This window comes from Artibeus jamaicensis, unplaced genomic scaffold (assembly GCF_021234435.1).
Source record: "Artibeus jamaicensis isolate MK-2021 breed Jamaican fruit bat unplaced genomic scaffold, CSHL_Jam_final contig_64, whole genome shotgun sequence".
NCBI classification, from domain to species: domain Eukaryota; kingdom Metazoa; phylum Chordata; class Mammalia; order Chiroptera; family Phyllostomidae; genus Artibeus; species Artibeus jamaicensis.
This window is the reverse complement of record NW_026521911.1, coordinates 14,759,885-14,785,443: the sequence shown is the minus strand read 5'-3', so window position 1 is coordinate 14,785,443 and position 25,559 is coordinate 14,759,885. Positions and strand designations below refer to the sequence as shown.

At 42.7% G+C, this 25,559-nt stretch overlaps 2 protein-coding genes and 1 pseudogene across 2 annotated transcripts in view; 2 read left to right on the top strand and 1 right to left on the bottom strand.

The window, feature by feature from the left end:
• Positions 1–5,536, top strand: part of CTSC (cathepsin C) — a 37,276-nt gene extending 31,740 nt beyond the window's left edge. The window contains exons 6-7 of the mRNA XM_037137618.2: positions 3,595–3,726; positions 4,873–5,536. Of these exons, the coding sequence (XP_036993513.2) occupies positions 3,595–3,726; positions 4,873–5,375 (635 nt within the window). The 3' untranslated portion in view covers positions 5,376–5,536. The remainder of the gene's footprint in view (positions 1–3,594; positions 3,727–4,872) is intronic.
• A 3,041-nt stretch (positions 5,537–8,577) lies between these two features.
• Positions 8,578–25,559, top strand: part of RAB38 (RAB38, member RAS oncogene family) — a 124,022-nt gene continuing 107,040 nt past the window's right edge. The window contains exon 1 of the mRNA XM_053670872.1: positions 8,578–11,226. The gene's annotated coding sequence lies outside the window, so the exon portion shown is untranslated. The remainder of the gene's footprint in view (positions 11,227–25,559) is intronic.
• Positions 8,763–9,120, bottom strand: LOC119043586 (protein yippee-like 1; annotated as a pseudogene).

Here is a 25,559-nt window from a genome sequence, read left to right as displayed (position 1 = left end):
ACTGAATGTGATGAGACAGTAATTCAGGGGAAGAAAATTAGATTTTCTGAAGCCAAGTTCTTTGACATTGGTTTTCTTGTAGCTTGGAGAAGCTAAGAGGGTCTCCAATGACTCATATTCCTTGAGTGTTATAAATATGATTTGTACAGACATGGATAATTTAAAATCAGAGGAATTTGATAGATTAATTGCTTTTGAATTGATCCCTCATCTGTAATATCTTGCTTGGCACTTGAGAAAATAACATACTTAGAAGTTCCTCTTTCAACTTTTTTTTTTTTGTACTTTCAGTTGGAAAAAAATATTTTCTCTTCCTACTAATTGGGCTACTTGGAAATTTCCACTAACTTTAAGAGCACTGATGTTCTATATAACCCAGAATTCAAAATCAGCCACAATCAAGGGTATTCATAAGTTTATGCAGAGAGAAAATTAAGATTAATGGAAAAAAAGAGGTATTGGAGGACAAATGAGGTTTTACATTTACACCTGAAAACAGGTTTAAGCACCAGCCTTGTAGCTAGGTTGACTGTGAGGTGTGAGAGAGAAGAGAGCTAGGAAATCGGAGGAGAGGGACTTCCTTCATCTTTCTTCCAGCTACGCTGACTTTATTTATTATATAATATCTCCAAGAGAGAAGAGGCATGTCTCTCAGGTCATGTTAATTGGGAAATGCCGTGTGTTTAGCAAATGTTTAAAATGTAGTTCATTGCAGCCTTGTTTGAAACACTGTTTACGCTCTTAGAGCTGGGAGGCAGGAACCTGAAACTCTGTGCTTTACTCTATTCGATTTACACACAAAATGCAGAGAAATGCCAGAACTGTCAAGTGACTTGCCCAGAGCTGAGTGACAAAGCAAGGGGGAGAGCGGGGATGAAAGGGAATCCTGACTCCTTACTCCTAGTTCAGTGTATTTTCTGCCATTGGAAGAAGGTGCAGCCGAACACAGTTAAATTGTGGGGAAATCATATTATCTGTTTGAGATTGTGAAAATTTGATTTTGGCAGAGTTCGGCCTGGGCCAGATCTCCCCTGGCTTTCTTAAGGGATAATGGTTTTTTAGAGGGTGGACTCTGGCCTTGAGTTTTGCAAAGTCATTAATTAACTTGCACATTCTTCCGGGAACTATGAAGGCTTGAGGGAGGCTGTCTCCTTTTTTTTATTCCCATGATTTCTCTGCCATTCTCAGCTCTTGCATGTACATGTGTCTTGTCCCTCCCACAGTGATGGATGGTCAGAAGTAACCAAGGGAGGTTATTTCTGTGGCTGGCATGGGCCAAGAATGCTGGATAGCCACAATGGGTTTCTTTCCAGACTCTCATGGGGTGCTTTTTTTTTTTTTAAAAAAAAGATGCTGACGTTTCATTATAGGAATGCAGGCGTTGGCTATTTACTGTCACTCATGTAGTTCTTTGACATTCTCTGACTTGAAAGATCAAGGATATCTCAGGATAGCCTTATATGGATAGTTTGCACAAAATGTATGTTTATTTTGGTCTATTAAGTAATTAGATGACAGGGAAAGAAAATGTGAAGACTCATTGAAGTAGATACAGACCTATGAACTGAAAAAGACACTAGGCCTGCATGAGGGTGACTTGGATGCTCGTACCTGCCGTCTACTAGCTGGGTGACTTTGGACGGGTCATTATTGCTTCTTTCTGGGTCTCAGTATGTGTATTACCATGCGAGTGGGTTGTATCCTAGGTGAATTCCAAGGCCCTCTTCCAAATGTTTGTCTTCTAATGCTCATAATGTAGTTGATCCTTCAGCCTCAAATCGGTATGTGATATGATTGGATAAATCTGAGATGTTTATGGGGAGAATTTTGAGGAACATCATATATGGTAGCAGTTAAAAGGTGGTAGGGCTCTAATAGATTCTAGGGTTTGGACCTGTGATGTTCTTAAATTACTTAGAGGAGGCTCACATCAGGGTCTAGAGTTCTGCCTCCCTTACAGGGAGGCAGGTTAGAAATGAGACAAGGTTGACTGTTTCCACTGAAGTTATTCTTTTCTCCTGGACATAAATATATATATATATTGTTCATACCTTGACTCTTCTTTCTACAAACATGCATTGAGTTCCATCATTGCATCAGGCACCAAGATGGAATAAACAAACTTCCTGTGAATACTCAGGGAAATTTACAGTATAGTTTGTGGAGAACTGTCAGTAATTCAGGTAGAGTTTGCGATGTTGGAGGCGGAGCATAGACTATCCTGGGTTTCCTTTGCACCAAAGCAGGAACGAGATCAACAGTTCCCTTCTATAGGTAACGTATTTTGGATGCCTAATGTTCTTCTGAATATTTTTGTCTCTAAGGAAGGCAGTTACTAAATTATTGAATTCGTATTTATTAAAGAGAACAAAGACAGCATTTTCTTTATGAAGAATGAGTTTTTTGAGTTGTAATATTGTGCATTCCCTAATCTTATCTTGTGTGCATAAGGGAGTGCTCACCACTGAGATAATTTGGTAACGGATATTAGTAAAGTTGACAAAATACCAGTTGTGTATAATTATATTTAATACCAGTGTATTAGATTCGGTACAAGCAAATGTCCATGTAGAATTTGTATCATTGGCAGAATGAATGAGGCTATGTAATAATAGAAATATTAAAATTATGTTCATTTCTTTCTAGAATTATAACAAGTAGTTATCCCAGCTTTGTTATATATGTGCCATGTTTTCTTACTTATTTCTTAACCACACATATTGAAGAAACAAAGAAAATAATATTGTTCCCATAGTTTACCTCATAATACAACATTTTTCCATCTTTTGAAACGGCAACTGTGTTCCTTGCAAATTAACTTGGTCTTTGCCAGAGCATCGAGGTGTTACACAAAACACCTTCCCCCCTCGCCCCACCGCCATCCAGCTCCTTTCCTGTATCTCCTCTCAGTGAGACTTCAGGGACTGTGCTGTGCTGCTGGCACCCTCATCCCCTCGGGGCCAGGCTGCTTTCGGTTTCACTGCCTCCATCTGCCCTGTATCCTTTCCTCATTGGCTGCCTTAAATACCATAGCACTGTATTACTCTCTTGCCCTTCTTGGGCGTTGTGGTATTTTGCCTCCTTGACCCTGGTTAGATCCAACTCTCTACAATACACTCATGCCTCAGCCATTCTTAGGGTTAGTTCCACCTAGCAAATTGCTTTAGAAAATGCTACTGCAGAGATATTTAAAAGCTCAGTTTATACGTATCCCTTCATTGCTTTCTCTCAATCTGATGGCTCAGAATGTTGCAGATATCAGTCAATTCTTTGTGATCAAGAATACTGTCAAATGCTTTGCAGAAGTTGGGAGTTTTTTGTTCTCTTCTTTTTTAATCCTAAAATATTCTCAAGGAAAGCCCCATGTAGTAACGTTTGCCTTTTGATGGAAAGCTGAAATTTTAATATGTGCGTGTAAGGTCAACCATGCTTGTCCACAGGCTCTGCTTTAATGTGCTCGTCCTTATTAACGACCAAAGCAACACTCCATATCAATATTTCAAGGTGTCTGATCCATTCGGCCTTTTCTGTGTTTCTTTGTGACTGCTTCAGAGGTCTCCTGGGTTATTTATCTCTTTTTTTTCCCATCACCAGCGTCTTGTGGAAGCTGCTACTCCTTTGCTTCTATGGGTATGCTGGAAGCAAGGATACGTATACTGACCAACAATACGCAGACACCAATCCTGAGCCCTCAGGAGGTCGTGTCATGCAGCCAGTATGCTCAAGGTGAGTGCCGATTCCAAGCACTGCTTACCTGTGTGTGGTTAGGCATTGTTGGCAAAGGCAAGAGGATGGTGTAGTAGAGAGAGCACCCTGTCTGTGGTCAGAAAGCCCTGGTGTGAGTTCTGGCCCTATCACTTACTAATAGGTGGTTTCTTATGCAATTCGCTGTACCATCCCGCAAAATGTCAGTATTACCATATAATGGATGAGCACTGCCTTTTAGGGGACTCTTACATATATCACCCAACAATTCTCAAATCCTTGAAAGAGTAGATGTGATCCCTAATTCATACACAGGGAGCAGGCAGGAAGTTGTCCGGTAGTATTTTGAAGACCACTCAGCTTCTAACCCATAGAGTTTCAGTTCCCACTGAGATCTCCCTCCAAAACCTGATTCGTATTAAAACCAAACTGACACTGGTTTCTCTTTAGGGTAGTTTTAAAAATTTCGTGTGTACATTTTTAGAACAGGGCATTTGTAATGTATGCAGAAGCCTAGTTGCCATTGATTCAGGGAGAACATTCCCATTTTAATGCTTTATTTTGTCAAGGCCAGATTTGGCCAATAAAAAGTTGCTCAATCCACCAGTGAAACTGCTGGTGAGTGGTTATTTGTCAATGAGCCTTTTGTTCTTTCTGAAATACTTACCAAACACTGACACTGTGACCCTGAGGCTCTGGGGACTGTGATGTATCCAAACAGTCCTTCCATCCAAGTATAGAAGAGTCATGGTGCAGCATCTGGATATTTAATAATGACAATTATAATGAGCCTTTTTTTGCATTTATGTGAAGTGGCTAATTTAAATATAACAAGAAAGGTTGAGTTGCTATCTGTATTTTACAGATAAGTAAACAGAGGTACAGAGAAATTCTTCACGCAGTTTTGGATTTCAAGCTTCCCAGTTCACCACGATGCTCCAGCTCCCTTCAGGTGCTGAATAAATCTCTGTTAAGTAGACAGCGATGAGAGGATAGTGAGCTACATGGCTGCTGGTTGGATGACTAAAGTGACATTTAAGCCAGGAATAACTTTCAGGGTAACAAAAAAAATTAATGGAGTAGAAAAGAAAAACTAGGAAATGGGACATTTTCTCCTTGTGCCCCTTTCTAATAACAGGATAATAATTCTGTGTTATTCATCCTCAGGCTGTGAGGGCGGCTTCCCATACCTCATTGCAGGAAAGTACGCCCAAGATTTTGGGCTGGTGGAAGAGGCATGCTTCCCTTACACAGGCACCGATTCTCCGTGCATGCTGAAGAAGGACTGCTTTCGTTACTACACATCTGAGTACCACTACGTGGGCGGGTTCTATGGGGGCTGCAATGAAGCCCTGATGAAGCTGGAGCTGGTCCATAATGGGCCAATGGCCATTGCCTTTGAAGTCTATGACGACTTCCTACACTACTCTGAGGGGATCTACCACCACACTGGTCTGACAGACCCTTTCAATCCCTTTGAGCTGACCAATCACGCTGTTCTGCTGGTGGGCTATGGCACTGATCCAGCCACAGGGATGGATTACTGGATTGTTAAAAACAGCTGGGGCACTAACTGGGGTGAGGGCGGTTACTTCCGGATCCGCAGAGGAACTGATGAGTGTGCAGTTGAGAGCATAGCAGTGGCAGCCACACCAATTCCCAAATTGTAGGGTACGTCTCCCGGTATTTCATGCTGACTACCCTCAGTCATGAAAGGGGATGATTTATCCACCTTCTGCTGGAGACTTTTACCACAGCAATTTCAGAAGATTACAAATAAACTGCTATGAAGCTTTTTGCCTTCAAAATTAAAACTAGCCTCGATTTTCATGTATCTTCCCATTAACCACTGGCCTAATTTTTTCTAAGTACTCAGTTAAATGAAGTTTTTACAGATGAGCTACACAGTAATGGATTTTTACTGGTCATTTCTAATTCAAACATGCTATATATATTTTTAAAAATCTATATGAAAACCACAAGACAAGATGGCAATGAGTATTTTAAATTTTTTTTGTAAATGATAAGTGATATATGTTAGGGAATTTATATGTATGCATAAGGGAACTTCTGCCATTGGCTCCATCAGTGACATCCAGATTCACTGTGCCACTTATATAAGTACTTTATTTATTTATTTTCCCTACTGGACATGGGAGCTTTATTTTTAAACCTCACAGACACAGAAGACTGAGGGCTGGACCCAGGGCGGCTGAGCGGGGCTTGTGCGCTCAGGCTCACAGTCCTGCTCCAAGGGGTGGAGCTCCAGGCCAGCAGCTCCATGGCGCCACCCCATGGCGGGTGGACAGGCCGGCCCAGAACCTTTGACAGATGAGGCTTTACATTTCTGTGGGTGGTTCTGGAGCTTAAGTTGTAGTCGTCCAGAAATTAAAACCACTTGGATTTTTTAAGTACCTGGTGAGGTCATCAGGTAAACTAAAGGACTTCTGAAAAATCCCTATTCCTGATCCTTGCTAATAATATCTGTCATCAAGATTAAGTGTTAAGGTATAAAAATACTATATTTGTATATATATAAAATGGCAACAAAACTAAATCACATTTCTAAAGCAGGTGTACTGTGCCAGAGGACATGGCTTAGTTTTGTGTTAAGTGCATTTATAATCTTGGCATCACCTCCCACTCTTCTCCAGGAAAATATTTTAAATGACTTAAATAAAAGTCAGGGGATGATGACCTCTGTTTAGGATTTAAGAGGGTAGAACATTCCAGCACTTTACCAGCATGTGTAGTTGTGGTTTCGTGGGTGTCCTTCCCTGAAGCCAGCTCATGGTCAGTTCGTTTGGTTTCGAAAGGAGCTTGGATTTTGCAGAAGACAAAAAAGTTGTAAGAGTATTTGTATCAATTACAAAAAAAGAAGAAGAAAACACAAATGTCATACCTCCACTGGGAAAAAGCGTTCAGTGCCATCACAAGAGACAACACAGAAACCAAAGTGTGCAAATGGAAGGGGCAGGAAGTTCACCCAGAACATGGAAAAGCTTCAGATACAAGTTTAGTATATACAAAAACCGATCGGAAGAACTTGAGAAAGAGTCTTCGGTTTAAGTGAAGACCTCACGGAGACACGCAGGAGTCGCAGCCCTCGGGCTGAGTCACCCAACCCCTGCCCTGTTTCCCTGGTCCCCGACATCTCCAGAGGCAGCACTGAGGCTCATAGAGGGACCAGACCAAGAACGGGGCGGTCAGTTTAGGCCAAGTTTTCAATAATTAGTAGTCTATCCTCAAAGAAGGCGTCCTCCACATTTTCACTGAGGACCGAACTGCCAGTGTTGGGTGTTTCACCTGCCAGTGCACCAGTGAGGTGTCTTTGGTTGGCAGTGATGGGAGTAACCGCAACCTTGAGCCTCAAGGCTATTCAGAGGAATGACACAGGGAAAGTGCGGGGACAGCCTAGATCTTTTGGGGACAGCAGTTCAGGGAAGCAGCAGCCAGCTGGAGCACCTGCTAGTGCAGAGGCCTCCACAGCTGTACAAAGATCTTCCTTCACAGTGGAAGATGTGCATCGGAGGCTCCTCCGTGTGCTGGCTCTCCCTGATGCCCCCGTGTCCTGGGCTGCAACGTTTCCTGTGTTGCAAAGCTTCAAGACTTAGGCAGAGATGGTGCAAAAGGGAAGCTCCAGGTGAGCAGCTGAACCAGAACCGGGCAGGGGAGCCCAGAGCCTATATGGGCCATGGCTCTGGGCTCAGGGGAGGCCGTAGTCAGGGAAGGGGCACAGGCTTTCTGTCACTGGACTAACCTCACTTGAGGGCACTTTCAGAGCCGTCTTACAGCTGAGAAACATCAAGGCACACTGCTCTCCTTTCTCCCTGCCTTCCCTGGGCCCTTTTCAGGTTCAAACAATAAAAAAATAAAATAAAAAAAGCTTATTTGGGAATGTTTTTTGGCCTTCATTTTCTGCAAATTGGCCAAAACCCCTGCGTAGTGCCCACTCCCTGCAGAAGCACGGTGGATCAAAACTTAAAACATGATGGAAAGTCAGGGCTCAGGAGACTGCCCAGGTCCCTTCTGTGTCACCCATGGGACAGAATCAGGCAATGCAGGGTGACCCACTGAGCAAACCCAACATCTCATTTACAAAGTTTATACCTGTCTTGCAACTTTAACCCTTTCTGAAAACAATAAAGCAATCTACTAATCTCAAGTTAGAAAGTTTATCCTGTTAGTTCTGGCCTCATTCATATGCAAAAATAATTATTTTTCTTCAAGTACATCAGAGTAGAAGGGAAATCCTATTCACTCAGTCCAGTGTGTTGAACTATTATTACTGCAGGGACCGGCCACTCAGGGCCTGACTCCTGCGTAAGCCCCACCTTGGGGGCCCTGTGTCCAGGACTGTGGCTCCTGGAACAGTCTTTGCTAGTGACTAGTTCACTTGCTTTCTAGATGAGAAAGCTACTGGCTTAAATCAACAAGATGTTCCATTAGACACATTTCTATATTTATAACTTATCTAAAATGTTATCAATGGCGTCCCCTGTTTCTGAACAAGGCTGAAAAACAAAAGCACTCTTGGTGCATACAACAGATTTGTTGACTGCTTCTGGAAAATTCTGAAATGAACACTGTGACCTAACAGCTCATTTGCATGCAAAATAACCAATTTGTAATTTTGCAAATTAGGAAAACAGTAGACTAAAAAACCTTAACTCTAAACAACAGGGGTGAATCCTGCTCTCTTGAGGAGACCCTGCCCTGGTGGCCTGCAGCAATCTGGTTTGGTTTTACACGTGGAAGAGCACAGCCAAACTTGACCTTAAAGGCATAGGTTAGAGAAAGTATTAAACTAGATGGCTAAGTCATTGGTTGGTTAATTCTTTTTTCTCTAGAACTTGAGACATTAGAAATATTTCAGAAACAACCATGTACGTGAAGAGGACATAGACCGGATGCAGCCTTACCCATGGGAATAGCCAGGAGGGGCTGGCTAGCAAGGTTCAAGTTTAAGAAAATATTGTCCAGGATGCTCATATGTTTTCATTATATTATAGTTTCTTTCATGAAACAGTATCCAAAGAAAACAGGAAGTCTTCACTTCACTCCCAACCATTGTCTTTGATCATGTGAGCCAGCTTGATAATAAATTTTCTTTATTTCTATTTCTGACTGCTCTCAAATGCATATTCGTATTTCTACCCAAGTGCGGCTTTGCAGTTCTCACCGTAGATGTCTGCAGCAGTGTGCAGGCCAGTGGGGAGGATTCTCCTCTGCGGGGCCACAGCCCACGTTCACCACAGAATTGAAGAGGTAGGCCCGTCCCTGACTTCCCTGAAAGGACTCGGAGACCAGCTCGTCATGATTGGCCAGGTGGGCTTTGCAGTGGACACAGATGTACGTTCAGTGACAGTCTGGCAGATAAGCTTGGAAAGTTTTGGATTTTGTCATCCTCGCCATCTCTGCCGGGCACGTGTCGCTCAGGTTAGGGCTGGCACTGGAAGAACTTCCGCTCCGCCGGGCTCTTTGACAGAAGCAGCACTGGAACATGCACACGAGAGGCGTTGCTGTTCTGAGGGCATGTGTCACTGTCCACACAGCTGGGATGAGAGAAAAACATCACAATGGCTGCAGCCCAAGGTGCCCATCCAGCCTGGGCCTCAGCACAGGCCCAGTTCTTAAGCGGCTCAGGTGCAACCTGGGACACACTGGGAGGTATCCTCCCGCTTCCTTGTAAGTACTTTAAAGAGAAAAGCATTTGGGAGTATTTCAATTTAAAAAACCCCGCAATTTTATGATAGGGGATATGTTCAAATGGTGACTGCTAAAATCATCCCCTAGGTATTTGATGAGCCAAAAGTCACAGGGAAAAGAAACAGGAATTTTGATTAAAATCCTGATATTGGTTAAACTTTTTTATGGTCTATCTTGATTTTGGAAATATTGGTTAGCCTTCATGGAGTGAGCAGTAATCCCTTAATCAGCAGGATATTAGCCATTTGGATTTGGACATATCTTTGGGTCTCCAAGATATATTTCACAGTGGTATGAAAGCTCTATGCTGAGTAAACAGATGGCCTCTACAGATATGACAGAGTAGGCAGAATTAGGCAGTCGAGCTCTAAAACGTCAATAAGAACCATAAGTCTTTCGGACAAGACTGCAAGTAGAAATCAGGGAGTCTAACCTCTGCACGTACAAAGAGACTGAGGCTTAAAAAGAAGACAAGTGACTCATCTAAGGTCACACAGGTGCTAAGTAACAGGGTCATGAATAGCACCTTGACCTGTCTCCTTGAGCAACTGAGACACAATCTCAGCACTTCCCACCACAGCATCCAAAATCCCCAGGGATACTAGGTGCACCCTTGGAAGTTTCACCTCGGCATGTTAAGTCTCAGAGTTTTACCTTAACCTCATGTCCTTTCTGCAATGCAATTCACTACAATGACACTTCCATTCTCCTTGAACTGAAGTGGCATTCCAGGAGTTTGCCTTCCGTTGAAGGTGTGGCGCCTTGAGCCTCGGCACACTCACATACCTTTGACCTTTTCACTGCATGGTGACACAGAACTTCTGGAAGGCCTCAAAGGAGGTGCGTTTTCTTTGTCACTGCTACTGATTGAATGTAATTTTAGTCCTGCTTTATGCCTAGCCTTGTTGCTTTGTGAAATTGAGAAAAGAATTTGAAATCAAGCATAAATTTATTTTGTACTAAAATTTATAGAGACGCTACCGGTCTGCTTAACAGATAAGATTTTATTAACATTTTATCTGTTAAGCTCATCCCCTGATTTTCTATGGGAAAGCAGTTGGAGGACACGTGTGAGAGCATCCTCTCCTGAAGATGCAGAGGACTATCGTTTTGCACAATTTTCTGAGGCCCTGGCTGAGCTCAGCAGGAAAGCCATTCATTGCTGGTATCATATTGTAATGCTTTAGAAAATACTGAAAAACTGTATATAGGTGTGAACCTAACTGACATGGGAAGCAGCTCTCACAACGCCATTAGCTGAGGACACTCAGTGGCTTGAAAAAGCTCTACATCTTCAGAGGTTGTGGGAGGGATTGCCTGGAACGAGAGCTCCAGGCACAGCACCTCCACCTGCCCCAGTCTGCTGGGGAGTCTGCTTTTCTTGTCTGCACATGGCAGAAAGATCACATTTCATCCCTGGTGGAGGAATTAAAGACCGTGACTAAGTGAACATGCTTCCTCAAGCCGTGATTAAACTGTTAAGCTGTAGAAAAAGCAGCAAGTGTCATTCTAAAACTTGTTTATGTTGGTGTTACTAGACTGTATAATCAATGTCTGTAAACAGATTAAACTCTGGAACAACTGGGACAGCAACTCTGGCTAACCCCCTCCAGAAGAACTACAGTGAACATATGCATGGATGACACCATTAGCTGCAAAGAAAAACCAAGGTTAACGAGGCGACGATGACGAGAACAGCCATGGTCCCAATTTGGTGCTGTAGTGCCTGGGGAAGATTTCTGGCCCTGCCACTTGCTACCGTGAAACCTTGGGCAGTTTCCATAAACTACCTGTGCTTCATTTTCCTCATTTGTAAGTGGAGGTAATAGAACAGATAACTCTCACTAAAGTCTTCCTCCCTAAGTCCTTGCTGTTGCAACAAAGGAACCAAGTGGATCTGCACTTTTGGGTGCCATCGTTTGCTTTCTTTAAGGTCAGGTCTTCCACTATCCCAAGTGGGTGAAGTAAACTAAATTCAGATCATGAAGTTCCCTGTCTGTCCAAACTTGCTCAGGAAACTCTGACCTCTCACTGCTGAACTCTGGGGGTGAATTGGTTTGGATAGAAAGAAATACATATATTTGCTTCACAGTGTTCTCTGAGGAATAAATGCTTTCAGATATGCAAGGTGTGCAGAACACTGTTTGGAACATAACGAGTCTGCTTTTTCTGAACTCAATATGTAAAGTAATCTTTTGCTTTAGGGAGCAGTTTGACATATTCTATTAATAGGTAAGACCTACCCTGTTATGAAGAGGGTCATCCCTCTGCACCAAAAGATTTCAGGTTCAATTCCCGGTTGGGGCTTATACAGAAGGTAACTGATGTTTCTCTCTTATTGATACATTTTCTCTCTTTCTTACTCCATCCCCCTCTCTCTCCCTCCCCCCTTCCTCTGTCTCTAAAATTAATAAGTATCTTAGATGAGGATTAAAAATAATAAAAAATAAAAATAAAAGGAGAAAACCAACAGAGGAACTCTGATACAAAGAATCCCAGAGAAAATCCTTCAAAAACTATGAATTAAGGAGGTGGTTTGATTTTCTGGTGCAGAGGTTAGACGTCCCTCACCACACCGCGGCCCCTGCTGCCTGTGTGGAGAGAACATGTGTGAGGCAGTCCAGTTTAGAAGGCTACAGCAGAGCTGAAAAGTCTCTAACGGAGAGAGACAGCTCACTCGCTTTGAAGCAAAAAAAGACTAAGGTCGTAACAATTGGATTTTCCCACTCGGAATTTTCCTAGTAGGATAAGGTGAGCATAACAGATGGACCTGATGCACAGGCCAGCTCAGTCCACCTCTGTCATTAAAATAAAAATGGGTTTTGCAGGTGAGATAACATGCCTGGGCTTCCAGCTAATAAAGATAAATCTAGACCTCAGTGTGTCTGGAACTTTCTACTGTGCCCACTGCCTCTTAATTAAGAAAAATGGAGAAGGCTAAACAGGAGACAAATGACTTCACCTTGCTCCGTCAACATCATTTCTAAGGTCCTTTCCATTCTCACATTGTTTTCTGGCCTCGTAGGGGGAAAAATGTTCAAAGTCCCAATCCATGTGATTTGGAAGGTTGAACAGTGTTCTGCTAAAATAGTGATGTAGTATTTATATCTCTTAATTGCAGTAAAAGATTTATTTTTGGTTTAGAGTTAAATGGAAACTTCCTGACCAAGATGGGATAGCTTTAGATACATCAGATTCTCCTGCTCTGATGGGAAGTGTATGGATTTGAATTTGTGTATTGGTGGGGGGTCAGTCAGCCACTGGACCTCAGTTTCATTAGCTGTAAAATACTGACCCCATTGAACTGTAGTCCTGACTCCCACTGTAAATTTGCCTGCAATTGCCTGGGCTGTAAAATAATTGAAACCTCAGCAGACCTGGCCATGCCACACAAGGTTCTCAGAGTAATAATATACGGAAATTGCAGGAGATGAACTAGACAGAAAATGCAACACAAGCCTTTGTTGCTCTCCTCCTTTTTCCTTTCAGAAGTCCATTTACGGAGATCCATTTTCTTTAAGTGCTTCTTAAGTGTTAGCAAAAGTGAAAAATTTAACCTCTCCTGTTCTGGTCTTGAAGCTATGATGCTGATGTAATACTTCGATTTTGGACTTTCTGTTTTAAAAAGCAACTCGTTTTTTTGGAATCCAATTCTTTAGGCAGTTAAATGGGGAAAAAGAGTGATAAACTCCAAACTCTTGAGAGTTGAGGAAGGAAAAAGCTGACTTGTTCCTTCCTCTAATGCAAAAGTCTGAAGAGAGTGAGATCCTAGCAGTCAAGTGAAAAGAAGCAAGATGGATAAATAGCCTTCTTCTGAGGAAATGTGGGAAACGCCAGGGTGGTTGGGTTGTGCATTAAAGTAATCGTTGAGATAATTTATTGTTTTCCCTGTACTATATTTTCTTAAACTTCAAAAGTATTGAATAGTTTTAGTGCAGTGTAAGACACATGACAGAAGATGAATGCTGATAGTACCAGACTTTTGTACCCACATTCTTCTTTTTGTGGGGTCTCCTGAGAGCTAAGGAAAAAAAGCCCATTTTTCCCCTCAGATAGCTCTTCCTGTGCCATCATAAAAAGTGCACAGTATTCCCAGAAGACAGTCCAAGTTAGCAGGCTAAGATTCAGTTGCGTAACTGGATGAGTCTGTGAGAGAAGTAAACAACACAGCACTGTGCCGTCAAAATGTCATGGACTTTGGAATCCGTCCTGTTTCTGAGTCTCTGGTCCTCTGCAATGTTTGTCGTTGGGACCTGAGTCCAGTCACTGAACAGAGAGCTCTCGCCTCAGTGTCTTTGCCTGTGAAAAGGTGATGCCAGTACTCTCAGGGTTGTGACAAGATCTGAAAGAAGAAATGAGTGTTTATGTATTACCCTTCTTATTTTCTACAGAAAGTTTAAAGCAGTTTACAAAAGGTAAAGCATGCAGTACCAAATACATTCAAATAAGTGAACTGAAGTAAAGGAAGACCCAGGCAGAAAAGTAGGCTGTGACTGACCAAAGTCTGAACAGACTAGTGCAGCACCTTCCTGGTACATGGTGGAATTTTTCATAAAACAGTACTTCACAACCAGAGGTGACTTTGTCCCTTGGGACATTTGACAGTGTGTGCAGACATTTGAGTTGTCACACTAGGGAAGACTTACTCCGTAACAAAGAACTATCTGTCAGCGGTGCTGAGGATGAGAAAGCCTGACCAACAACACACTAACTCCCTCACGCTTTTACTTTTTATTTTCTGGCACTAAGTGAGTGTTACAGACTGAAAGAGGGAGAGAATTCTGAGGACTGGAGTTACCCCAGAAGCTTCCAGAATGTCTACAGAACTTGAGCTGAGCTGTGAAGGATCAGGAGGGGAAGTCAAAGACAAGGAGGCTGAGGGAGGGATGAAGGCTGAAGTCATCAGGGAAGATAAGGGCAAGTCCCCTTATTTCAGGATGACACATTGAGCCCTTTCTGAGTAGCTCCCAACCAATAGGAACTCACTAATATGCTTTTAAAAAGATATAAAACTTATTAAATACATAGCCATAATTAATCTTGAGAGCTGGACTCATTAGATGTTGGATGAATCATTTTAACAGAGGAGGAGGGGAGCAAATCAGGAGGTGGAATGATCATTGGGGATTCATGTGTGTGGAAAAATTCTGCCATACAAGACAGACACATCGTTTCAACTTGCCAAACATGTGATCGAGATAAGGATAAAAAGAAAGGTCAATTGCAGTATTTTTGCTTGTAAAAAGCATTTGTTTAAAGCATTTATCCTTTGCTCTTGTTAAAGTCACATAGACCAGGATTCTTTTGAGATTCATAAAAACTATGGATTCTTTCCCAGAAAAATGCATATGCTCATCTTAAAATCTGCACAAATTTTCAGCATTTCCTGGAGACTTACAAGCCCCAGCACAGTGAAGTATACTTTTGTGGGTGTGGCACCTTTTCTCCAGGCCAAGGAGCTAGTCCAAAGTGCAGATATTTTCACTGTGTTCTTTGAGCTACGAGCTGCAAGGAACCTTTGAAAAGTCTTGGCAGGTGGGATGCAGGGAGTCTGTTCCAGGTAGGTAACTCAGCTTCCAGTGAAAACCCCACTCCTGGCCAAACCCTGTCTGGAAGCAGCTCCCCATGTGTTCTCTGAGTCTTAGTGGCCCTCAGTTCCCAGCCCCCTGTCTTGGTTTCTCTGGGGTGGGGACCTAGTCTCACATAGGCCATCACCAGCTCTTTTACTCTGAGCAGTAAAACCTGGTCACTTCAGTCCTTTCTCCAATGGCAAGACTTTCTGCTGCCCACTGCCTGCCTTCAGGAGCAGTTCATTTTGTACAGCCCCTGGGTTCCCCAGAACTGTGCTCCCACCGTCCACAGGGGCAACACCTTTACTTCTCCCGCCCCTGGAACTTACCACTATCTCCTCCCCTTAACAGCCCACTGCAGCAGTCTCACTCAGTGGGTACCTCCCACTGCTGAACTATACTTCATTTTTGCAGCCAGTTAGTTCTGCTTTTATTGGTAATAATAATAGCTGCAATTTGTCAAGGTCTTACTTTGTGCAAGGTGATGTGGTGAGCCCTTAACATACAGTGTTTCCTTAGTTCCTCATAAAGATGTCTTACAGACAAGGAATCAGAGCAGTTGAGTAACTTGCCCCAAATCACAGAACTCATCCATTTACTTAGGGTTTGAACCCAGGGCAGGTCTCTGTTCTAGAACCACAGCTCTGAAGGACTCTGTACTTCTTCCCTCAAGATGCCTTCCTTTGCTTTCCTCAGTGGTGTGTTGAGTTTTCAGGGCCTGGTGCCTTTTGTTCTTCCTGTCTTTTTGTAACCCTCATACTTAGCATGATCACTGAGACATGATGGTCCCTTCATCATCTAAATCAGGATGAATGACAGAAGGGTGGGCTCAGAGAGGGAGGCAAAGTCAGGAGGGGGCGGTGAGAGAGGGATGATGACATCCCCTACTTTAAACGTGCCGCGTTTCAGCTGACTGCCACAACAGGAATGGCTTCTCCTTTCAACAGGCGTCTCACCAGAGATGTGATACGTTTCGTAGGAAGGATCTGTCAAACCTAATGTTTAGCAGATTTGCAACAATTGCTATAAGCTCATGTGGAATATAGTTTCTGGCAATGCACTGGGCTCTCCACGGGAGAGTGGATTGTTTTACCTGGTGCACAATGGCGAGGAAGGTATTAAGGATAGCAGCCTTCCTTCCAATATAAAAAAATATATAAATAGCCCTGGCCAGTGTTGCGCAGTTGGTTGGAACATCGTCACCCCATAGACTGGAGGGTCACGGGTTTGATCCCTGGTCAGGGCACATAGTCAGGTTGCGGGTTTGATCCCTGGTCAGCTATATGCAAGAGGGCAACCAACATCAGTTTCTTTCCCAAACCGATGTTTCTTTCTGTCTCTGTCTGTGCCTCCCTCTCCTTCTCTCTTGAAAAGCAATAAGAAACTGTCCTCCACTGAGGATGTGGAGGCATATCTATGAAGAAAGATGGCTGAGGCCCCCTCTGCTACATTTCATGCACCTCAGCCTGCTGGCGGAAAGCCATCAACCCCGCAGAGGTTCACAGAACTGTAAGAGAAAGTTTACCGTCCACCTGGGAACCCAGTGATTTCTTTGTGTTCATTTGAACTGCCCACCCTTGGGCTTCTGAAGTTTGGAAAAACAAAGGAATAAAACAGAAAGAGGCCCTGCAGTTTCTGCATGAATTGTCATGGAACTCAGCTCAGGGCCCTTCACCATCAAGAGTGCTGGCTTTGGCAGGCACTCAGAAAGTTCCCTCGGGGAAGCCTTGTGTTCTCCTGATGGAAAACATTTGTACATTCATCACAGCATTGTTTACAGTTACAACAAGTTGGAAACAACCTGGAAGTCCAACAAATAAGAAGTAGATTATTTATAGGACACGCGCTTGACAATATATTATACAATATTAAAAATAACTATGCTGCCAGCTCTGGCTGGTGTAACTCAGTGGATTGAGCACGGGCTTGAGAACCAAAGGATTGCTGTTTGATTCCCAGTCAGGGCACATGCTTGGGTTGCAGGTCAGTACCCAGTAGGGGACGCACAAGAAGCAACCATAGATTGATATTTTGCTCCCTCTCTCCTTCCCTTCTCCTCTAAAGATAAATAAATAAAATGTTTAAAAAATTAAAAAGAAAGAAAGGAAAATAACTATGCTGCCAATGTAACCACATTAAGAAGTGTTTATGTTATATAGAAAGTGATGCTGCTTTTTTTTCATTAGCAAATGGGAATGTAAGCAAACCTTCAAAAGGGCAGAGGGTTATGAATACCTTAAGTTGTTTCCTTTGTTGTTTTTGTTACAACAGCCTTTTGTAAATAGCAGAAAATGTAATCAAAATTGCATGACCAAGAAACCCTCATCGCATAAATATGCTCAAGTTTCTCTTCCCTCATAAAAGGCCGCCAACTTGTCATCCTATTGTAAATATCACCTCACTCCTTCCTTCTCTCCACAGCTAAGCCTCTTCAAAATAGCTTCTTTCACCTCTCGCTTTGTGTTTTTTCCCCAATCTATTGAAATCTGCCTGCCCCAGATTACTTCTTTGAAACTGTTTACCTCAAGGTAAGCAAAACTCACTTCGTTGCTAAAAGCAGTTTTCAGTCTTTGCCTCCACATTTGATACTCGGTCATGCCTTCCTTACCCTGGCTGGTCCCAGCTTTCAGGTCTCTATTTCTTTGCAGTTTTCTTCTCTTTTTAGGCCCTTGGTCCTCCACTCATTCCTTAATGTTTCCTTCCTCCAGCTTTTTTACCAATGCCCTTTTCCCTGTCACTATGCACTGCTCTCTTTGGACATTTTTACTGTTGGTATAGATTGTCTATGTGCTGGTGAATCCCAAATCCAGCCTTCATCTCAGGAGCTCCCGTATTAGTTATCCATTCAGGCGTAGCAAATTACCCCAAACCTCAGTGGTTTGAACCACACACATTTATTATCTTACAGTTGCTGTAGGTCAGGAATCCGAGCACAGTTTCACCGGATTCACAGCTCCGTCAGTTCTTGAAAGGCTGCAATCAAGGGGTCAGCCCATGGTCTGTAGTCTCACCTGAGGGCTCAAGGAGGTCACTCACAGATTATAGGCAGTGCTCAGTTCCTTGCAGGTTCTTGGATTAAAGTTTCTTGCTGACTTTTGGCCAGAGGCCACCCTCAGTGCCTTGCCATATGGGCCTCTCCAGTACGACAGCTGGCTTCATCCGAGTGTGCAAGCTGTGAAAGAAATACAGAGAGCAGATTAGTAAAATAGGATTCAGTCTTTGTAATCTAATTATGAAAGAGGTGATGCCTTTAATGGCCCCATATTCCATTGGTCAGAAGCAAATTACTCAAAGAGAGAGTATTACAAAAAGACTGGGTATCAGGAAATGGGGATCATTAGGGCCACCATAAAGATGCTTATTGCAGTTCTAAGCCAGATAGCTCACTTCCGACATAGGCATAAATGTACAAGTCCCATTAGCAAGTGCCAAATGCATTAACCTGAATACATAGTCCTTTTTTCACCCCCAAAGCATGCTACTTCTTCATCCTTTTAGTGGCATCAACATACACCCAGTTTCCAAAATAAGAAATGTAGGTGTTATCACTGATTTATTCTTCTTCCTCAGGTACAACGTTCAGTTAGTCACAACCTCCTACCAATTCTGACTTCTAAATATCTATTAAATCTGTTTTTGCACATGCCTGTCTTAGGATACCATGATCTATTACTTGTGTGACTGCTATAGGTTCCTAGCACACCTTTCTACTTCCAGACTTGGCCTCTTCCAGTCCTCGCCAGAGTGATGGAGACAAACGTCACGCCCCTGGGTGACGTCTATAATGACTCCCCCTAGGCCAGGAATATTTTGAAGTGGACAGGCTAGTAATGTGAAAATTCACATTCAATAAACCTTTGGTTTCCATAAAGCAGGCCACAAAAATTTAAACTCAGCCAAATCTTTTTTGTCATAGGGATTCATGGAAGCTGAGTGACAAATATTACAAGGGAAATATCTTTTCTATCTGAATAACATTCAAACTCCTTAATAGGATATAAGTGCTTTAGTGTGGTGTCTCATGTGGGGGATGTAATGTGAAAACAATTGTATTTGTTTGTAATAACTGCTATCAATTGTTCTTTAAAACATTATATTTTGGGAAGCCCGAATCCCTTGAAGATATTTCAGTCCTAGAATATAACTTTCCAGGCATTTTCATTTCTAAAAAGTTTCATACCAGTTCTAAGAATCTCAGGCCTATGTATTCTAACATCTGACTCTCTGAGAGACTCTCAATCCCCAGGGTGACAATCTACCAACAGGAAAGTGCTCCTGTGTGGGCCCTGGCAGAGCCCAGGGCCTGCACCTGTCCAAACAGAGTTCTAATTCCTCCCCAGACTGTATTCGGTTCTAGCTGCCTAGAATTTTGACTTGCAGCCTGCTTTTAACAAAGCTCCTCTTTCTTCTAATCTGGCTGTAGGGTGGGGATGGTGAAGAGCGGAAACTGACATGTCCTAATCCTCTGTAACATGATCGGTTATCAAATATTTCTCCAGCTGCTGTCCCCAGCGGGGGTTGACGCCAGCCCTGAAGCGTTGGTCTGGGAGCTGCCTATGCAGAAGCAGGACTGAGCGTTCCAACTGTGAGCTGGAGGCCAGACACCTGTGCCTGCTTCAGTCAGGGCTGTCCCTGCCTTCAGGATGGAGATTCCTGGATTCTTTACAACACACCTCACCCTTAAATTCAGTTTTAACTGGATCAATTTCCCAGGCCTGTAAAACAGTTGATACTTGCTATCCTCACAGCCCCGTTAAAAATGAGATTTGAAACATACTGTTTTCACAAACACACATGAGAAAGAATTATAAATCGCCTAAGACTTGATTTGACAGAAATATTTTCCCATTCACAAACGAGTAGTGTTTCTGGCATTTGCTGTTGTGCTTTCTAGCAGGCAGCTGAATTATCCCGGCCTCTGCCAGCAACTCTGGCCTCGAAAGCTCATCTTCAAACATCCTGTGTTAAAGGAGAGCTTAAAACCCTTAACGAGGAGTTACACGTTAAAAATAAGACATTGTATTAGCCTGATTATGAGATACTAGCGTGTTTCACCCCTCATACACTGGGTGGTAACAGTACTGAACAGGCAGGCCTGCTGGTGAGGATGGGGTCAGTGGGGAGGAAGACTTGGGTGCAGAGAAATGATATAGTCCAGTCTTTACTCTGATAATATTTTTACCTGTTTTTAAGAAAAGTTTTAGAGGAAGAGAAGACTGGAAGACTGGAAAGAGCGAGACTAATCAGAAGGCTGTCAGTATCTTCAAAGCATTGTCTGTCTCACTTTTATCCTTGTCAGACTCATTTTTTTCAAATATCTGTGGAAGGACTACCCTTACCGAGTCATTTAACACTTATTATCTGCTTTGGTATCATGCTTCCCTAATGAGATTGTAAACGTTGATGAATTTTGGTGCGTTTAATTATTTTATAGCATTAGGTTCATAACAAACCATCAGAAAAATACACGGGTGCTGATCAGTGACAAAGAGAAAGTGTAGCAAATAAAGCACGGCATGGATGGAGAAATGGAGGTCTGAGGTGCGTTACAGGCTGCCGGTATGTATGGAAACACGGACAGGCTGATCGATTCCTATACCCAGGTGCTATCAGGTGGGCATCTTTCTGAAACTATAGGGTGGGGCAAAGGTAGGTTTACAGTGGTTTGCATGGAGAATAATACAATAGCTAACAAATAATGTAACCATAAACCGTGTTTCACACACTCATGACTGCATGCCTACTTGGGTCCCGCCCTGTGTATTATTTTACATCCTCGTCATTCAGCGTGTCTGTGTTTCATGTGTCACTCGTAACAGTATAGAGTTGGGTCATTTTTAAAATGCAGCTTGACCTGTTAGTGTGTCAAATCCATTTGCACTTAATATAGTTTTTGAGATGGTTGGATTTTAGTCCACCATCTCTGCGTTTAATCACTTCAACATTTTTTTTTTGATTGTTAGAGAGAGTGAAGAAGGGAGAGAGAAATCGGAAGGGGGGAAGAAAGAGAGAGAGAGACTCGTTGTTCCGCCCGCTCATGCATTCACTGGTTGACTCCATAGGTTCCCTGGCTTGTAAGCAAACCCATGGCCCTGGTGTATTGGGATGACACTCCAACCAAATGAGCTACCTGGCCAGGGCTTCGTGCTCGATATCTATGTGTCCCATCCACTCTCTATCCCCCTCTTCCTTTTTTCCTGCCTCTGGTGGTTGATCTGAGCGTATTATTGTTTCAGTTGTATTCTATGCAGCACAGTCTTCGAAGCCCCAGATGCTTCCTCATAATTAGTGTGAGGCCTGGAGTGCCGCAGGATTTCTTGCTGTTGTCCTCTAGGCTTAGTAGGCCCTGTGCACCTGTGTCTTGGGACGAGCGACCTCTCGGCAGCACTCCTGTCCCCTCCAATGTGATGGAATGCCGCCTCCTGGGTCTCGGTGCCTGGGTGCAGAAGGCTTCTCTCAGTTAGCTCTCCTCACCCTCAGGCCTAGGCCATGGACACTTGCACCGCAGGAAGAGTCTCTTTCATTTCCTCCTCTCCATCCCCGATCTTCCTTGTGGGCTGTCAGTGAAGACCCAGGGAAAGAATTAACTGGGAAGTGTGAAGATCTTTGTGCCTCAGTATTTAAAAATTAATGAAAACTTCATCTATTTTCTTCTACCCGTGGCAGCTTCCTCCGCCTCTCACTGCTTTGCCAAAGGTAAGCCCTTTCATCGGAGAGGCCTGTCACCTTTTGCATTTCAGTTCATTAGGTGACCTTGTGCCCTTAGGTCTTCAATAGACTAAGTATCTTTGAATGGTTTTGTATATTCCCCAGCTTGTTCTCCTAATTAGAGTGGAAGCAACATTCTCTTTTGACTTTCTGCCCCCTGAGGAAATGTAGAATGCAGATGATACACTTGTCTGCACTAAATGTGACGGTTGGCACCTGACTGGTGCTCAGACGATAGTTGCTGAGCCCTGACTGGGTGGCTTGGTTGGCTGGAGCGTCGTCCTGGGCACCAGGGGCACGTGGTTGATTCCCGGTCAGGGCATGTGTGGGAGGCACCGGATCGATGGGCTTCTTTCTTCTTATGACCGGAACAGCAAGACCTTTATGTCCTGTAAACGCAAAGACAAACTAAAATACCATGAAATAGACCTGGGCTACTAGAAATAAAAATGCTATTTTTTGTTGCCCTGAATTCATTATTACTTAGAGAGGTCGACTCTGAGAAGAATTTGAAAGAATCTAGAACATAAAAATAAACTACTAAAAAATTCAATACAAGGAGCTATAGAGATTTCTGAGTTATCTGAAAGGAAATAAAAGATATCCATGTTGTCAGGAACTGAGTTTGTTTAAACACAAAAAATCAAAGGAAAATTAATCACTAATGTTTGCAGGCATATATGTGTATATATATTTATGTACTCATGTATGCATCTGTACTTATACATGTATGTGATATGTATGTGTGTGTGTGTGAGAGAGAGAGAGAGAAGAGAGAAATTGAGAAGTGAAAGCCAATTGCTAAGACAAATCTGAAGTTTCTGTCATCGTTTGGAAACTGGCGCTGTGCCTGGATAAAGATGAAGCATTCTGACTTGGTTAGGCTTTCTTCCAGCTGCAGTTGGTGGGGTGAGAATTTGCAGCGCAGAGATACTTCCTTTGGGTGCCTGTGCTTCAGAGGTGGTTAAACTCGGGCCCCGTGTGTCCCTCTGGAGCTTCCTCTCAGTCTGATTCTGGAGACGTTGAATACGTCTCAGCTTCATGCATCTGAGGCTGTTTTATCACGAGGCTTGACATGATGTCAGTAACTCAGAAGTCTTTGGTCCCGCCATGAGGCTGGATTGTCCCCTTACAGGAGAAGGAGGGAGAACCATGCTTTCTGAAAAACCAGCATGCAGAGGGACCTTGGTCTGAACCCTTTAAAATCATCAGATGGACTCAGGACTGTGAAATATCTACCTGGGTTATTTTGAGTCACATATATTTTCAATTTCTTTGCACACAATTAGTTTTATCCTTAATTTTACCACCAACACTGAGAGCTAATCTTTGCATCATGAAGTCTTCTCTATTTTGTCTTCTGAGTGATTTTTATAAAAACCAGAGCTGTCTCAAATAAATTTTTAAAATGCATCGGTTAAACTCTTTACAAGATTGCTACTATCTGGGGTTAAAATTCGAGCTGAGGGTTAGTGTAACGTAGAGGTTAAGAGTACGAACCCTTGAGGCAGATGGGCAAGCTTCGATTCCAGGTTCTAATACTTTCTTACTTGTCTGTATTTCCGTCTCCTCATCTGGCAAATGAGAAAAATGAGGTCACCCCCCCAATACAGTTGTCAAGAATATTAAAGAAGACAATTTATCTAAAACCTTAAATTCAAAAGTTGCCTAGTACACAGTAAGTGTTTGATGAACGCTGGCTACTATTCCTATTAACAAAGAACACAAGGCTGGTTGTAATGGAAACTTACTCAACTTTTAATTTTCTTGTCAAGACTTGGCTAGATTTCTCCATACATGGTTTCGTCTACTATTCACAACCACCCTAACGACTAGACAGCACTCTTGTCTTCAGGCATACCAAGTAGTTACTTCATCATCATCACAATTACATTTTTCTTCATCATGTATTGTCATTTCAACTTTATAGAGAACGTAATCCTTTCGTAGAGACTTGAATAATGTAAATGAAGGATCTCAGTCTGGGGCTGGATGGAGAGACTTAACAGGAGCGGAGATGAGAAATGAGCCATTCAGTGTTCTACCTCTGAGTCCGGTATCTTCTTGAGACACAGCAGCACTGAAATTGTTCTGAATTCGCCCTGTTTCATTGTAATGCAATATCTATTTTGGCCAAAGCTACCTTGACCTTGTCAATTAAAAGCCCTGATGGCTACTGTGTGGCAGAATATAGAGGGTGGCTCAGTGGGTTGGGCATCGCCCCTCAAAAACGAAAGCTCACTGGTTCCATTCCCTGCAGGGCACATGCCTGGGTTGTGGGTTCTTCTCTCACATCGATCATTCTCTCCCTCTCTTTCTCCCTCCCTTACCCTCTCAATAAAAATGAATAAATAAAATCATGTTTAAAAAGTCTCAGATGGTGTGACCGATAGTCTCTGAACAAAGAATTGGGTTTGTTGTGGGGAGGGCACGAGACAGAGACGCCAGCTCTGTGACCAAAGGGCGAAGTGACATCCTGTTTTGAACCCCAGGAGATCCTACTCATCTTCCTTCAGTGCAATAGCTTCTGCTCGCTTTGTATTTACACCTCTGAAGGTTGCCACTGAAAGGGCTCTCCCCCAGTATTGACACTTTTCCCAAAGTGGACCTGGCAGCCTCCACCTCCGGATATGAATGTTTATTTCTCTCTCCCTGGACATTGTGCTCTGCGACCAACTCACATGCCTAATGGGTGGAAAGCTCGCTGCCGATGAGATACCTGTGGCGACGGGTACATGGAGTCAATGAGGTCTCAGAGAGGATCATACTAACGCTAGAACTAGCAAGCCCAGGGTACCGTGGGCACAGAGGCCATTCTCCGGGTTGGCAGGGATAAGGAACATTGTAACTACAAACGAGTTCTGTCAGTAGTACCAAACTCACATTCTTCACCCATGAATTCTCATTACGAACCCTTCGTTCTGCTTGATCCCATGTAAAGTGTTCTCAGATTTTGTCAGGAAAAGTGTTAAAATCTAAACTTTTATATGGAAAGTAGTATTCTAAGCTGGATACTAGTTTCTTAAATAATTGTTGTTGGCTCAAAACAACTGTACTGTTTTTGTCCCTTCCCTTTCTCTCATGTCTCCATTTAATTTTATTTAATATCATCCATTATTCTAGCTTCCAAATCTATATATAATGGATATATACACATATATGTGTATGTATATATATATTTCTAAAACATCCAATGAGCAAAATTGACTCGGTATAATTGTTTAATTCTGAATGTAAAAAATCTTAGACTTAAACTATGTGAGACTGAAAAACAATGGGGCTATTAATTAAATAGATACATACAGGCTAACAGAGTTTAGAAAACATTTATTGTAAGTTTCCTATTTTTTTAAATATTTATTGATTGGTCTTTAAGAGAGAGGGAGAGAAACATCAATCTGTTGTTCTGCTTATTTATGTGTTCATTGATTGATTCTTGTATGTGCCCTGACTGGGGATTGAACCTACAATCTTGGCATATCTGGATGATGCTCTAACCAACTGAGCTACCCAGGGACAGTTTCTTATTTTTTAACACAAATCATGCACAGGTAAAAGGTGCGACACAGCAACTTTATCCCCAGGTACATTCCCTTCAAGCATAAAACTATGCATAGATGTTTGCAAGCATCCCAGATCTCAGGAAATATAAAATCCATGAGCTACTCTTGTAAAACAAAAAATCTACTTGATAATGAGGCCCAGAGGATCTACAGTTGTATTTTAAATAAGAACTCTGGAAATGGATAAAATGGGGTAAAATACTAGCATTGAATTGTCTAAATACAGAACTAAAGTTCTGTAGGAGCTACGGTTATAGAACAGAATTTATGTTATAAATATACAAATTTTTTAATATAATGACAT